Raw genomic sequence first — 14795 nt, forward strand, 5'->3', positions numbered from 1 at the left:
AAACAACCTGCAGCGTAGCTCCTAAACAAACTGCCGGGTAGCTCCTAAACAACCTGCAGCGTAGCTCCTAAACAACCTGCAGCGTAGCTCCTAAACAACCTGCAGCGTAGCTCCTAAACAACCTGCCGCGTAGCTCCTAAACAACCTGCAGCGTAGCTCCTAAACAACCTGCAGCGTAGCTCCTAAACAACCTGCAGCGTAGCTCCTAAACAACCTGCAGCGTAGCTCCTAAACAACCTGCAGCGTAGCTCCTAAACAACCTGCCGCATAGCTCCTAAACAACCTGCAGCGTAGCTCCTAAACAAACTGCCGCGTAGCTCCTAAACAACCTGCCGCTACCTATTAGCGCTGGTGATCCTCAGGGCCAGACCAGCCAAGCTGGGAGGTGCTGTCAGGAGGCCAGATGTAGAGGAGTGAGGAAGCCGTAATTAAGCCCTATGTACCCAGGGCGGTGTTGGTGTTGGCACTAATCTGAAAACATGACAGGCAGCCTCCGTCCATCAAGAGTCTTCCATTTACAAATAGGAGGCTTTGTCTCTGTCAAGCTGTCGATCTGCTTGAGCAATGTCAACAGGAAGAGACCATCCACTGCCAAAAGGACAGACTGATTAGAATCCTCCTTTTGGCAAGTTGGTTACTATCAAGACGTAGGACGTGCCCCAAATGACACCCTATTTCCTATATAGTGCACTACTTTTGCTCAGGGCCAATAGGGCACTATATAGGGAACAGGGACACACAGCCTGACTCTACATGGGACTCCGCCTTACTTGTAGCGTATAGAAAATTATATATTGGATCTGTGTCGCACTTCTGCTCTATTGGAAGTATTTTTAAATTAAACTGTTGTTGTGTCTTTGGCTATGCCAGATTAAGTGATATGACATGCTATTCTATAAAATAATTTCTCCGTAATTAATATTACCCGATTGAGCTAATCATGTAAATGTAATTAACTAGAGTCGGGGCACCACAAAATATTATTTATAGAGCTGTTATCTTCCGAATAAACTCTTAAAGACCTAGTAATATTTTACATCAATAGCAGTCAATATTAATCGTCACTTTAATTCAATCTCATCTGAAAGTTGTAAATTCTTGGTTATCTTCACAAACCCTGGCTAACAAGTTGAATCAGCAATGCAAAATTGGGGTTTAATTATTTATTTACTAAAATACCTAACTAATCACACAGAATTACATATACATATAATTAATCGTAACTTGACGTCATAAAGGAAATCGTCCCTAGCGGGCGGAACAGATATGACAGCTTGTTACACAAAAGGAAAGGGGGCTGGGTTTGAGTGAAAGAGTAACAAAGGAAGAAGCTGTGCTATCGTAAATACAGTATCTTATGCATTCTAAATTACCGCCCATTTGGAAAAGGAAAATGCAATAAATATTTACTCTGAGCTACGCTTCAGTAGGTTGGTGGTAGATGGAAGGTCGTGTTGCCAAACCGAGTCCTTTGAAGAATGTCTCTGGTGGTCAATTGGATACATCATTGTGTGATAGACGGGATACTCTGTCTGTTCCTTCCTAACCCTCGTTTGCAGCTGCTGTTGCTAACTCAACGGCTAGGAAGTATCACTTCTGTGGTGAATAAGTGTTTAAAGTTCATACCATTCGCAACCAAAGCTCACGCTGATGTTGGCTTCGTCCTGTAGTTATTATCTGAACCATTTTGACATCGGACCGTCGTCCTCACATCCTCAGAACAGGAGGTTACATTTTCGTCAAGGCTTTATATAGTGGAGCGAGAAGGGTGTGTCTGAAAAGTGTTATAACCCATGACTCTTCACAGGGACGGGCCACTGATTGAGCAGTTAGGGTTAGGGTAACCTTATGAAAACCCAATTCTCACATTTTAGAAGCTAAAATCACATTTCATCGCATCACAAACAATTTCATATTCAAACATTTGAATTGAACAACAATTCCATGTGAATCCGATAACTCTGATGTGTAGACTTTCCACTGTAGAGTTTATGTCATCTTATCATTGATGAGAATGTCTCAGATGACAACCGAACTGACATCATATTCATTAAGAAACACTGCACATGTTCAATTGGTCGGATTACCAGAATATAGTTTATTTCCCCTCACCTTCTGATGTTCCCAGAATCTCTATGTTAACCAAGGGGTTTGCAAATGTAAAAGAGAGGAAAAAGGGGGGAAGAGGTATTTATGACTGTCATGAACCTACCCCCAGGCCAACATCATGCCACCGTGATAATCTTTTTTTTTTCTATACACGCAGTATGTGTGACAACATGCCTCGTTGCGCATCTCTTGTAAGGCTGTCTCAGATAATGAGTTAATGTCATTAAGTATTGTATTTAAAACTGCAGAGACCTTTTTCAGTCTGGGTCCCTTCTAGCTGTGGTTGATGGCACCATATGGGTTTGAATGACACAAGCCAGTGATGCATATATTAGTTATATATTCCCTATTGATAGCAGGACACAATACATTAGAGACAGAGAAAAGGTTGCAGCTGCCACTCGTGATGCTGCTGCTCCGGTTTCAAATGTCCTGCCTGCGGCTATGGAACCATGAACTGTTCACCGAACGTGTGTGTGTCTCTCCCTCTGCCTGGTTCGTCTCTAGGTTTCTTCCTAGGTTACTGCCTTTGCATTGCTTGCTGTTTGTGGTTTTAGGCTGGGTTTCTGTAGCACTTTGTGACATCGGATATAATATTTTAGTGGCCTTTTATTGTCCCCAGCACAATAACACAGCTGTCTGTGTAATGATCACGCTGTTTAATCAGATTCTTGATATGCCACACCTGTCAGTTGGATGGATTATCTTGACAAAGGAGAAATGCTCAGTAACAGGGATGTAAACAAATGTGAGCTGGTTCTGTAAAATTTTCCCCCCTGCTCTTTCCTCCTCCTCCCCTTAATCTGAAACTAATATGAGTCCCAAATGGCACTCTATTCCCTGTATACTGCACTACTTCAGACCAGTGCCGTTTGGGATGCACCCAGGACACAAGGGCAACACAAATATGAGTCATAATGTAGCTCAGTGCTCTAATGTAATTATTCTGTCACATTTTCTCAAAATGTTCTCTGTTTGTCGAGTTGCTGGTTGGGGCTGCAAAAGAGCAATGTCTTGTTTGAACATGTCTCTTGGTTTTGGAACTGGCCTAAAATGGGCTACTGTTGGCCCTATGCGTCTAGCGGCCAACAAATTGCAGAAGAATGGCCTTACTGCAGAGGTCAGTGACTTTCAACGTGGCACTGTCATAGGATGCCACCTTTCCAACAAGTCAGTTCATCAAATTGCTGCCCTGGTCAACTAAGTGCTATTATTGTGAAGTGGAAATGTCAAGAAGCAACAACGGCTCGGCCGCGAAGTGGTAGGCCACACAAGCTCACAGAACGGCACGTAGCGCGTAAACATCATCTGTCCTCGGTTGCAACACTCACTACCAAGTTCAAAACTGCTTCTTGAAGCAACGTCAGCACAATAACTATTCGTCTGGAGATCATGAAATGGGTTTCCACGGCTGAGCAGCCTAAGATTTTTTTTTTGATTTCACCTTTATTTAACCAGGTAGGCCAGTTGAGAACAAGTTCTCATTTACAACTGCAACCTGGCCAAGATAAAGCAAAGCAGTGCGACACAAACAACAGAGTTACACATGGAAAAAACAAACGTACAGTCAATAACACAATAGAAAAGTCTTAATACAGTGTGTGCAAATGAAGTAAGATTAGGGAGGTAAGGCAATAAATAGGTCATAATGGCAAAATAATTACAATTTAGCAGTTAAACACTGGAGTGATAGATGTGCAGAATAGAGGTCGACCGATTATGATTTTTCAACACTGATACCGATTATTGGAGGACCCAAAAAAGCTGATACCGATTAAATCGGACGATATTTTTATATATATATTTGTAATAATGACAATTACAACAATACTGAATGAACTTATTTTAACTTAATATAATACATCAATAAAATCAATTTAGTCTCAAATAAATGAAACATGTTCAATTTGGTTTAAATAATGCAAAAACAAAGTGTTGGAGAAGAAAGTAAAAGTGCAATATGTGCCATGTAAGAAAGCTAACGTTTCAGTTCCTTGCTCAGAACATGAGAACATATGAAAGCTGGTGGTTCCTTTTAACATGAGTCTTCAATATTCCCAGGTAAGAAGTTTTAGGTTGTAGTTATTATAGGACTATTTCTCTCTATACCATTTGTATTTCATATACCTTTGATTATTGGATGTTATAATAGGTACTTTAGTATTTTCAGCCTAATCTCAGGAGTTGATAGGCTTGAAGTCATAAACGGCGCAATGCTTGAAGCATTGCTAAGAGCTGCTGGCAAATGCAGTAAAGTGCTGTTTGAATGAATGCTTACGAGCCTGCTGCTGCCTACCACCGCTAAGCCAGGCTCCTCTATCAAATCATAGACTTAATTATAATATAACAACATACACAAATGCGAGCCTTAGGTCATTAATATGGTCAAATCCAGAAACTAATTTCAAAAACAAAATGTTTATTCTTTCAGTGAAATACGGAACCGATCCATATTTTACCTAACGGGTGTCATCCATAAGTCTAGATATTGCTGTTACATTGCACAACCTTCAATGTTATGTCATAATAAATATAATAAAAAAATATACTTCTGTGTATTGATTTTAAGAAAGCCATTGATGTTTATGGTTAGGTACATTCGTGCAACGATTGTGCTTTTTTCGCAAATGCGCTTTTGTTAAATCATCCCCCGTTTGGCAAAGTTGGCTGTCTTTGTTAGGAAGAAATGGTCTTCACACAGTTCACAACGAGCCAGGCTGCCCAAACTGCTGCATATACCTTGACTCTGTTGCACAGAACACAAGAGAAGTGAACAATTTCACTAGTTAAAAAACAATTAATGTTAGCAGGCAATATTAACAAAATATGTAGGTTTAAAAATATATACTTGTGTATTGATTTTAAGAAAGGCGTTGATATTTATGTTTAGGTACACATTGGTGCAACACCAGTGCTTTTTTCACGAATACACTTGTTAAATCACCCGTTTGGCGAAGTAGGCTGTGATTCAATGATAAATTACCAGGCACCGCATCGATTATATGCAACGTAGGACAAGCTAGATAAACTAGCAATATCATCAACCATGTGTAGTTAACTAGTGATTATGTTAAGACTGATTGTTGGTTAATGCTAGCTAGCACCTTACCTTGGCTCCTTGCTGCACTCGCATAGCAGGTAGTCAGCCTGCCACGCAGTCTCCTCATGGAGTGCAATCTAATCGGCCATTATCGGTGTCCAAAAATGCTGATTACCGATTGTTATGAAAACTTGAAAAATCGGCCCTAATTAAATCGGCCATTCCTATTAATCGGTCGACCTCTAGTGCAGAAGATGAATGTGCAAGTAGAGATACTGGGGTGCAAAGGAGCAAAAAAATAAGGGTGAGGTAGTTGGGTGGGCTATTTACAGATGGCCTATGTACAGGTGCAATGATCGGTAAGCTGCTCTGACAGCTGATGCTTAAAGTTAGTGAGGGAGATAAGTCTCCAGCTTCAGTGATTTTTGCATTTTTCCCCTATCATTGGCAACAGTGAACTGGAAGGAAAGGAGGCCAAAGAGGAGTTGGCTTTGGGGGGGTGACATATATATATATATATATATACCTGCTGGAGCGCGTGCTACGGGTGGGTGCTGCTATGGTGACCAGTGAGTTGAGATAAGGCGGGGCTTTACATAGCAAAGACTTATAGATGACCTGGAGCCAGTGGGTTTGGCGACGAATATGAAGCGAGGGCCAGCCATACAGGTCGCAGTGGTGGGTATATGGGACTTTTGTGACAAAACGGGTGGGACTGTGATAGACTACATCCAATTTGCTGAGTAGAATGTTGGAGGCTATTTTGTAAATGACGTCGCTGAAGTCAAGAATCGGCAGGATAGTCAGTTTTATGACTTTAAGGATGCTTTGTTGCGAAATAGGAAGCCGATTCTAGATTTAATTTTGGATATGCTGAATGTGAGTCTGGAAGGAGAGTTTATAGTCTAACCAGACACCTAGGTATTTGTAGTTGTCCACATATTCTAAGTTAGAACCATCCAGACTAGCGATTGGTTGAAGAGCATGCATTTAGTTTTACTTGCATTGAAGAGCAGTTGGAGGCCACGGAAGGAGTGTTGTATGGCATCGAAGCTCGTCTGGAGGGTTGTTAACAGTGTCCAAAGGGCCAGAAGTATACAGAATGGTGTCGTCAGCGTAGAGGTGGATCAGAGAATCGTCAGCAGCAAGAGCAACATCGATATATACAGAGAAAAGAGTTCGTTTCCGTGAAGGGAAATCTTAACGCTACAGCATACAATGACATTGTAGACCATTCCAACTTTGTGGCACCAGTTTGGGGAAGGCCCTTTCCTGTTTCAGCATGACAATGCTCCTGTGTAAAGCGAGGTCCATACAGAAACGGTTTGTCGAGATCGGTGTGGAAGAACTTGACTGGTCTGCACGCAGCGCTGACATAAACCCCATCGAACACCTTTTGGATGAATTAGAACGTCGACTGAGAGCCAGGCCTAGTCACCCAACATCAGTGCCCGACCTCACTAATGCTCTTGTGGCTTAATGCAAGTCCCTGCAGCAATGTTCCAACATCTAGTGGAAAGCCTTCCCAGAAGAGTGGGGGGAACAACTCCATATTAATGCCCATGATTGTGGAATGAGATGTCCAAGTGTCCACATACAGTACATAACCAAAAGTATCTGTCTAGTGGCCATGGTCTCAGAATAGGCTACGGTTAGCCCTGCATATATGGTGTCTAGTGGTCATGGTCTCAAGTGTATTACGTAGAATTGTTCCAGGTATTTTGTCAGTGAGCGAGCTATACTGCAGGCTCAGAAGTAACCGTGTGGCCAGGCTCAGAAGTAACCGTGTGGCCAGGCTCAGAAGTAACCGCGTGGCCAGGCTCAGAAGTAACCGCGTGGCCAGGCTCAATCGCTACTGCATATGGAGGGAAAGTCGACTGGGGACGTGATTTGGTCTGCAGTATTGAACATTGAAATCAAATCTATTTCTAGGGTAATGACATTGAATATTCCCAGAACAATGTCTAGTAGTGAGTGCGATCTGATCTCACCTGAGACAACCTACAGGCGTGAGTCCATGTGAACCATTGAAAGTCATTGAGCCCCCCCCCCCCCCCCCCCAGAGTGTATTGTATAATAACACAGATAGCCCCAGCTGCCAGCCTGATAGTTATTTTCACACTACATATTCATTTACTGTATCTTCTCTCCTGTGATTCACTGTGGCATTCTTCAAAGCTAAACAAGGACACAAAAAGTCCACCTTAAATATGGCAAGAGATGGACTAGTTTGAATTATGCACTTAATCTGCCATATGCAAGGAGGACTTCGTGTCCTTGTTTAGCCATGCAGAATGTCACAGTAACATGAGAGAAGAGATACTAAAATGTTTTCTTTTTTATTTTACCCCCTTTTCTCCCCAATTTCGTGGTATCCAATTGTTAGTAGTTACTATCTTGTCTCATCGCTACAACTCCCGTACGGGCTTGGGAGAGACGGAGGTCGAAAGCCATGCGTCCTCCGAAACACAACCCAACCAAGCCGCACTGCTTCTTAACACAGCGTGCATCCAACCCGGAAGCCAGCCGCACCAATGTGTCGGAGGAATCACCGTGCACCTGGCGACCTGGTTAGCGTGCACTGCGCCCGGCCCGCCACAGGAGTCGCTGGTGCACGATGAGACAAGGATATCCCTACCGGCAAAACCCGCTCTAACCCGGACGACGCTAGGCCAATTGTGCGTCGCCCCACGGACCTCACGGTCGCAGCCGGCTGCGACAGAGTCTGGACGCGGAACCAGAGTCTCTGGTGGCACATCTAGCACTGCAATGCAGTGCCCTAGACCACTGCGCCACCCGGGAGGCCCTTAAAATGCTTTTTAAGGCATAAATGTAAAAAAGATATGACAAAGAATGTTCCCTCTACAATATACTTTATTTTTCCCATTCTATTCTTAATGCACTTCATATTATTTCACCTCTGTTCTTCCAGATTGGGCATAAAGCAATCCCTAGTCATGATGGGAAAATATGACATAAGATGAATTAGTATTCATAAACAGAGTAGTAGTAGTATCCTTTATGTTTTTGGAATTAAAAGCACAAATATAATGTTATTTCCATCTGGTTACTAGAATGTTGATTTACCGATCAACATTAAAATGTTAAGTCAAACAGATTCATGCATTAGAGAATACAGCCTAATGAATGATTGATAATACACACTAACATCCCTGATATCAGTAAATCATGAAGACTTAAATATAATTGATTCAAATGATTCCCATTGATCAGGGTTGTGTGACAGCGGCCGGGAATCAGTTAGGCTTCTATTCCAGTGCCTGACTAAATTATTAGACATGGTCCCCTGACTTACCTAGTTAAATACATTTAAATCTTCATTTGAGGATGTGGTTGAAATGATCTTCATAGGATATAAGCGTTTCTGGGAACAGATCTCTGCAATGGACAATATAAGTCTCTCAAAAATAGGAACCTATCATTCAAATGATTTTGGTTATAATCTCTCTTCAGAATAGAAAGGAGGATTCAAGAAGAGCAAAGATGGTTTCAGACATGTCAAGTAGTCTATAAACGTCCTCTTACGTTACTTTAAAAAAATGATCTAATATTAGAAACAGGACATGCATGACATCCTAGATGGTTCAAGCGTAACCATGGTTTGAGAGAGAGTACTGTGATGAGCTGTGAGAGTGAAGTGAGTTATTGAACATACAGTAAACCTACAACACCAGAGGTGTTATTCACAACAACAGCTAAGTGAGAGATGGAGCAGAGAGATTGAGAGACAGAAAGAACAAAAGAGCGAGAAAGAAATATGCTAGAGAGAAAGAGACAGTAAGAGTCAGTCAAACACAGTGAACAAAGCTGGTCCTCCCAGTGCCAGCAGCAAACCACATCAGCAGAAAGCCTAAAACATATTACTGACATGTCAACAGGATTTCATCTTCAAGCCAGTGCTACTCTGACTACTTGGGGGAACGCAGCTATGCAAGACGCACACAGCACAGAGGACAGGTTTTGGAACCTCTAAATCTAACATTTGGTCATTCTTTTATGACACGATAAGATCTGAAAGCTGCTGACAGGCAGCAAGCAGGCCAGTTAGTTCACCATGTGTGACGTCAGTCGATTGACATTTTCCATTCACTTCCATTCAACAACAAAACACTGGGCCAGGAAATACATGAAAAAACATATTAAAGTTTCTTAATGTTTAAATCAGATCTTACTTCAAATATTTGTTTGTGTAAAAAAAGCCCTTAGACTGCCAGTCTAACAGCAAGTCCATGAACTTCCTTTTGAGGCTAAAGCCAAGACCTCTGCAGACATGAGAGCCTGTAAGACAACAAGAGGCAGGTGAGATGAAGGAACCAAATTTCGGTCTCGCTCCCAAAACCAACGCCTTCGGGGAAAGAAACAGAACTGCAATGGTCGTGTTGCCCCGGTTACGCTTCACAGCATCTAATAAACCTTGGCAGCTAACCTTTTCATTCATCCATCTCTCCTACCCCCTTTCATCCACCTCTCCTCCTCTTGGGGCATCAGCAAAACAACAAATTCAACATCTCCACAGCGACAAAGCAATGGATTTCCCCCAGAAACGTTCTCTTCTCTCAACACTAAAATGTCAATCCCCTTATTCTCAATTATCATTGATAGCCTTTTAATTGTGCTTCTGGTATTCCAAGTGGCATCTCTTCCAAGAAGAGTTGGACAAAGCCTATGGTTTCCTTCAACAGTCAGAGGTTGCATCCTATTTCTTACCCAAATGACTGGAGAAACAAACCCACATTATATATCTGAATTTTAACAAATGGGGCCTCCCTCTGGCACAGGGACAAAAAGTCACCCAATGGTCTGAAACGGCTTCACTCTAAAACATGACCGCGTGGCCAAAATGTTTCTCTCTAAAAACAGTATTTTTTGGACATAGAAGGTGAATAAACAATAAGGTGAGATTGTGTGCAGGACGGCAGTGCAAGCCCAGCACATGTCTTTTAAGGAGCAGAATACTATACAGCTGTAGTGCTCTCCTCTATGGCACTATAATCAGGTTATAATCTCCATTTTACAGCCTTAACAGAAGCCTGCGCTCTCCTCTCAGTCCTTCTATCCACAGCAGCACAGAGCTCACAGACCCAGGTTAAGTACCAAATGACACCCTATTCCCTATATAGCAAACTACTTCTGACCACCCTTTGAGCTCTGGTCGAAAGTAGTGCACTGTAAAATGGAAGGGGGTGCAAATTAGGACACCCCAGTCTGTCATTGCTACCTGTGCTTAAGAGCTAACAACAGCTTAGTTTCATTTCAGCAAGCCATGACACCTCTCAGATTGATCTGAAAGGGTTTCTGTAGTTAGAAACAGAAGAATTCCTGCAACAGTATCTTGTTAAAAGACATTAAGTCGAACTGATTGCACCTAAATTGGCCGTTGGGCATGTAAAATAACCCATGAGCACCAACATGTGAAGTTCATATGAGCATGTCAAATTGGGTGTCAAATGAAAGCCACATGTTTTGGCATATATACATACACGCACACACAAATATACATATAGTTTACCCATTTTCCATCCTAAAAATGTAGAATTAGCAAAGGCTTCTGGTCAGATAGAAAAGGTATTAGTCTTAAAAGGGATTAGAAATACAGCAAAACACAATAATATTGAAGACCCCTGCCAGCTAATATGACTACATTTTTCTGCCTTCTGTAAGTTTAAGAAACATTACCTTATGCCTTGAAATTCTGTTACCAAAAAAAACATATCTTTAAGATATTTTCTCATTTCTCTCATGAGGACGGAGGATAATGAAAGTTCACAGAGCTAACAAGTAAAGATAGACCTATGAATTAATGTTTTTACTGATATCAATTTTGATTATTAATTATTATGTGATTAAAACTCGACATTACAAAAAATTATAAATAAAATAGGTAACGGAATTTCTGCAATTGAATTGGCTACAATGGGGGAAGTCATAGTAGTCACAAACAGTTGGATTCACAAGTTTGGTCAGCACAGTAGAGTCAGTAGATGTCAATGACTGGTTCAGATTTGGTCTTGCCCGGACCAATCAAATTTAGTCTTGCAGAGCTCATTAAAATAATAGCAGGTGTAAATCCACTTCACTTACTGCATTACAATAACCAAAAGAGTGTTTTAAAGTCAATGTATCATGTCATAGCTGACACCCCATTCTTTCTGCAGATGTCGTTGAATCTTATTTCAGAGCAGATATTTTTGAGAACGTGGACACAAAGAAAACTGAGGAAGATTTTACCAAAATAATTTTACTAAATTCTGCATCTGCACAGTTCTTCCAGTAAATGTTTTTGTAAAATGATCAGTGTAAATTGTTAAAAGCTGTCCTTGTGCATAGAGTTGTATGATTTAAAAACTTTGAAATCTATGTTTTTTGTTTGGGATACATTTTACACTGACATGGGTCATTTCAATTTAGAAGGATTCATATAATATTCAATACCTATAGTAATCAACATCTGATTTGAACCAAACATCCATTATGTTTGACAAGTAGTATGAAGCTGCAGCTTGGTATTGTTTATTCGTATTATGTAATGTATTCTCAGAGAATTTGATAGTTTTTTTCCCCCTTCAGAGAAATTAGCCATTAACGCTCCATGCTCTACCAACTGAGCCACACGGGAAACTCTGACCATTGACTTGAATAGGGATTCCCATTCTAGTGAATCTATTTCTGTGGTTTCTCTGACAGAGGGAATGTGTTACAGGACAGCCTAGAACAGGGTTCTCGAACCCTATCCCTGGAGAGCTACCCTCCTGTGGGTTTTCGCTCCAACCCAAGTTGTAACTAACCTGATTCAGCTTATCAACCCATTTTTAAATCAGGTGTGCTAGATTAGGGATGGAGCAAAATAAACAGGGCACAGTTTCCTAAAGCATCTTAAGGCTAAACTCATCATTAGAACCTTCGTAGGAGCATCGTTAAATCTCCAAGCTGTTTCCCAAAACCATCATTAGTAAAGTTGCACTTTCAAACACTTGTTATTTACCGACTGCCTCAGACCAGTCGTATAACAACTAAGTGCATCATTAGATGCATTTTTGCCCTTTATACACAGAATATCTCTGCTGGTTTTTCTGACAGGGGGAATGTGTCACAGGACTGCATAAATACCATCACTGGAATGGACATAGTACCTCTGACCAATGACTTGAATAGGGGTAGTCTCTCTGACAGGGGGAGTGTGTCACAGAACAGCTTGCCTACTGATAGCCAGTTTCCATTTCACCACTAAGATAAGATACCTCACGGGTGACAATACATGACCTCACTATAGTCAAGTGTGTGTGTGTCCGTCCAAGGATCTACATATGGATGATATGATACATGGTATCAGTGTAATGCATTTTGCAGTCGTGTAGTCCAGGATGGTAACCTAATAAAGGTTCCCGGCCTTCTGGTAATCATGCAATGTAGTCACTGGTCAGTAACGGCCATTTCTTATGGTTCTGGTAATTAGTGTTTAAGTGTGAGTATCCACAGACATGCCATACGTCACATCTTATCAGGTCATCCCCAGCCAGATGCGTCACCCCCTCCCCCAGGGTAATATGTCAGTGTTTGAGATACACCATTTCAAATACATAGAATGTATTGAAACATGACCCAAATATATTGTGTAGTCTGTGCTATGCACTATGAATTGAGCTATCCCCCCCCAAAAAAACTGAAGGGGGATTTAAAAACAAGCCTCACAGAAACCACAGGTGCTCTGAAGTTACGTGCTTAAACACAGAACATTCACAATGGGAATACACGCCAATTGAAATATCACTTTTAAATTCTAAAATAGCCTATGGTCAGAAAACAGTCTTATTTTCATGAGTTGGTGTAGGCCTATAGGGAACGTGGTAACATCTGCAAATATGTTTTAATTGACAGCATATGACATCATCCACATCAACTTTAATAAATGTCTGCAAAACATGCACGACTTCATATTAAAAGTGTTGTTCTTACCTGGCATACAAGCGCTCATAGAAACGAAGATTGCAATGACAGCAACCTGGGTTAGAATCGTAGCGGCGGGCCTGTGATCGACCCCTCTTCTCGGCGATAGCATGCTGCAAAGCGCTCCTACAACTGATGGAACAGAGTTGGGAGTCGGGGGTCGGTCATACCCCCATCCCCTTACTACAGAAGGAAAATCAGGAAATGTGTTCAGCTTCTGTATATATGTAGTCCGAGTGCGGAGTAGCGCTCAGTTGCAGTTATCAGATTCGGTAATAGAGCGATGGTGAACGATGCCGTCTCCTCTGTGTTTTGCGCAGGATCCCATTGAGTTGAGCGCTATATTGGGTGAAGCTTGAAGAAACGACGGTGAGGGCTGTTATTGCTGAGCTGTCGGTCTTTGGTGAGAGCGGTACGTAGACGATGTCGTCACGACGCTCTCCTAATCCGTTGTGCCGTACGCATAGCCGCAATTACAGGCAGAGGGGAAGAGGCGAAGGGAGAGATGTTATTCAGCCCACGAAAATAATACCACGAAGTGAGGAATCTTTGTATGGAGGTCTGTGAGTGTCGAATTTGGCAACAAAACATGTAATTGCTCATTTGCTACGTGAGGTTTATTTGATCGAATACAAGTGTCGTAATGGTTAGTTTGTTACAAATGCACTGATATAAGTGGATGCACGTGGCATTTTGGCAATTTTTTCAAATATTTTTTTATAAAAATTTTTTATCCGTTATTTTACCAGGTAAACTGACTGAGAACACGTTCTCATTTGCAGCAACGACCTGGGGAATAGTTACAGGGGAGATAAGGGGGATAAATGAGCCAATTGTAAACTGGGGATTATTAGGTGACAGTGATGGTTTGAGGGCCAGATTGGGAATTTAGCCAGGACACCAGGGTTAACACCCCTACTCTTACCATAAGTGCCATGGGATCTTTAATGACCTCAGAGAGTCAGGACACCCGTTTAACGTCCCATCCGAAAGACGGCACCCTACACAGGGAAGTGTCCCCAATCACTGCCCTGTGGCATTGGGATATTTTTGTTAGACCAGAGGGAAGAGTGCCTCCTACTGGCCCTCCAACACCACTTCCAGCAGCATCTAGTCTCCCATCCAGGAACTGACCAGGACCAACCCTGCTTAGCTTCAGAAGCAAGCCAGCAGTGGTATGCAGGGTGGTATGCTGCATAAAAGACTTTATCAGAGTTGTGCCTCTTTTCATAGAGCTAGAGGACTCATCATGGATATTGCCTGTTTTAGTATGGACGTTGCCAATGAGAGCTTCCACTATTTTAAAGTAGTCAACTGGGTGGGGATTCCTATGAGTTGGGCGCAATCAGCCAATGAAGACAAATAAAACTGACTACATTAAAATGGAGATAGCCTCAATGGTGCTGCACATGCGGTCACAGACACTATGTCACAGATACAAAGATGAGTCCTCTATCTCTATGGAGTATCTGCCCTCTCCTTGGCTACGATGGTCCCATCTGATCTCGCCTCCTACCGCCTGCTTCCATCTTTGAGGACATGTATTTCCATTGTTAGAGCTGTCACTTGGCTATCTAGTCAATGTAATAGACAGTACAGAAGAGGAAACTACAAAAAGGTGCATTTCATAAGACACTAGACTAGTGCTTCTAGTGCAGGGATCATGAACTACATTTAGCGG

General features: G+C 41.9%; 1 protein-coding gene across 2 annotated transcripts in view; it reads right to left on the minus strand.

Moving 5' to 3' along the window:
- The window catches only part of LOC110536361 (neural proliferation differentiation and control protein 1), a 45647-nt gene extending 32068 nt beyond the window's left edge, over positions 1-13579 (minus strand). The window contains exon 1 of one of the 2 annotated variants that reach the window (XM_021622107.3): positions 13124-13579. In XM_021622107.3, the coding sequence (XP_021477782.1) occupies positions 13124-13226 (103 nt within the window). In that variant the 5' untranslated portion in view covers positions 13227-13579. The remainder of the gene's footprint in view (positions 1-13123) is intronic. The other variant, XM_090189156.1, reaches the window with a different exon arrangement.
- Between the last annotated feature and the right edge of the window lie 1216 nt (positions 13580-14795).

This window comes from Oncorhynchus mykiss, chromosome 11, assembly GCF_057628025.1.
Source record: "Oncorhynchus mykiss isolate SJ-2025 chromosome 11, ASM5762802v1, whole genome shotgun sequence".
NCBI lineage: Eukaryota > Metazoa > Chordata > Actinopteri > Salmoniformes > Salmonidae > Oncorhynchus > Oncorhynchus mykiss.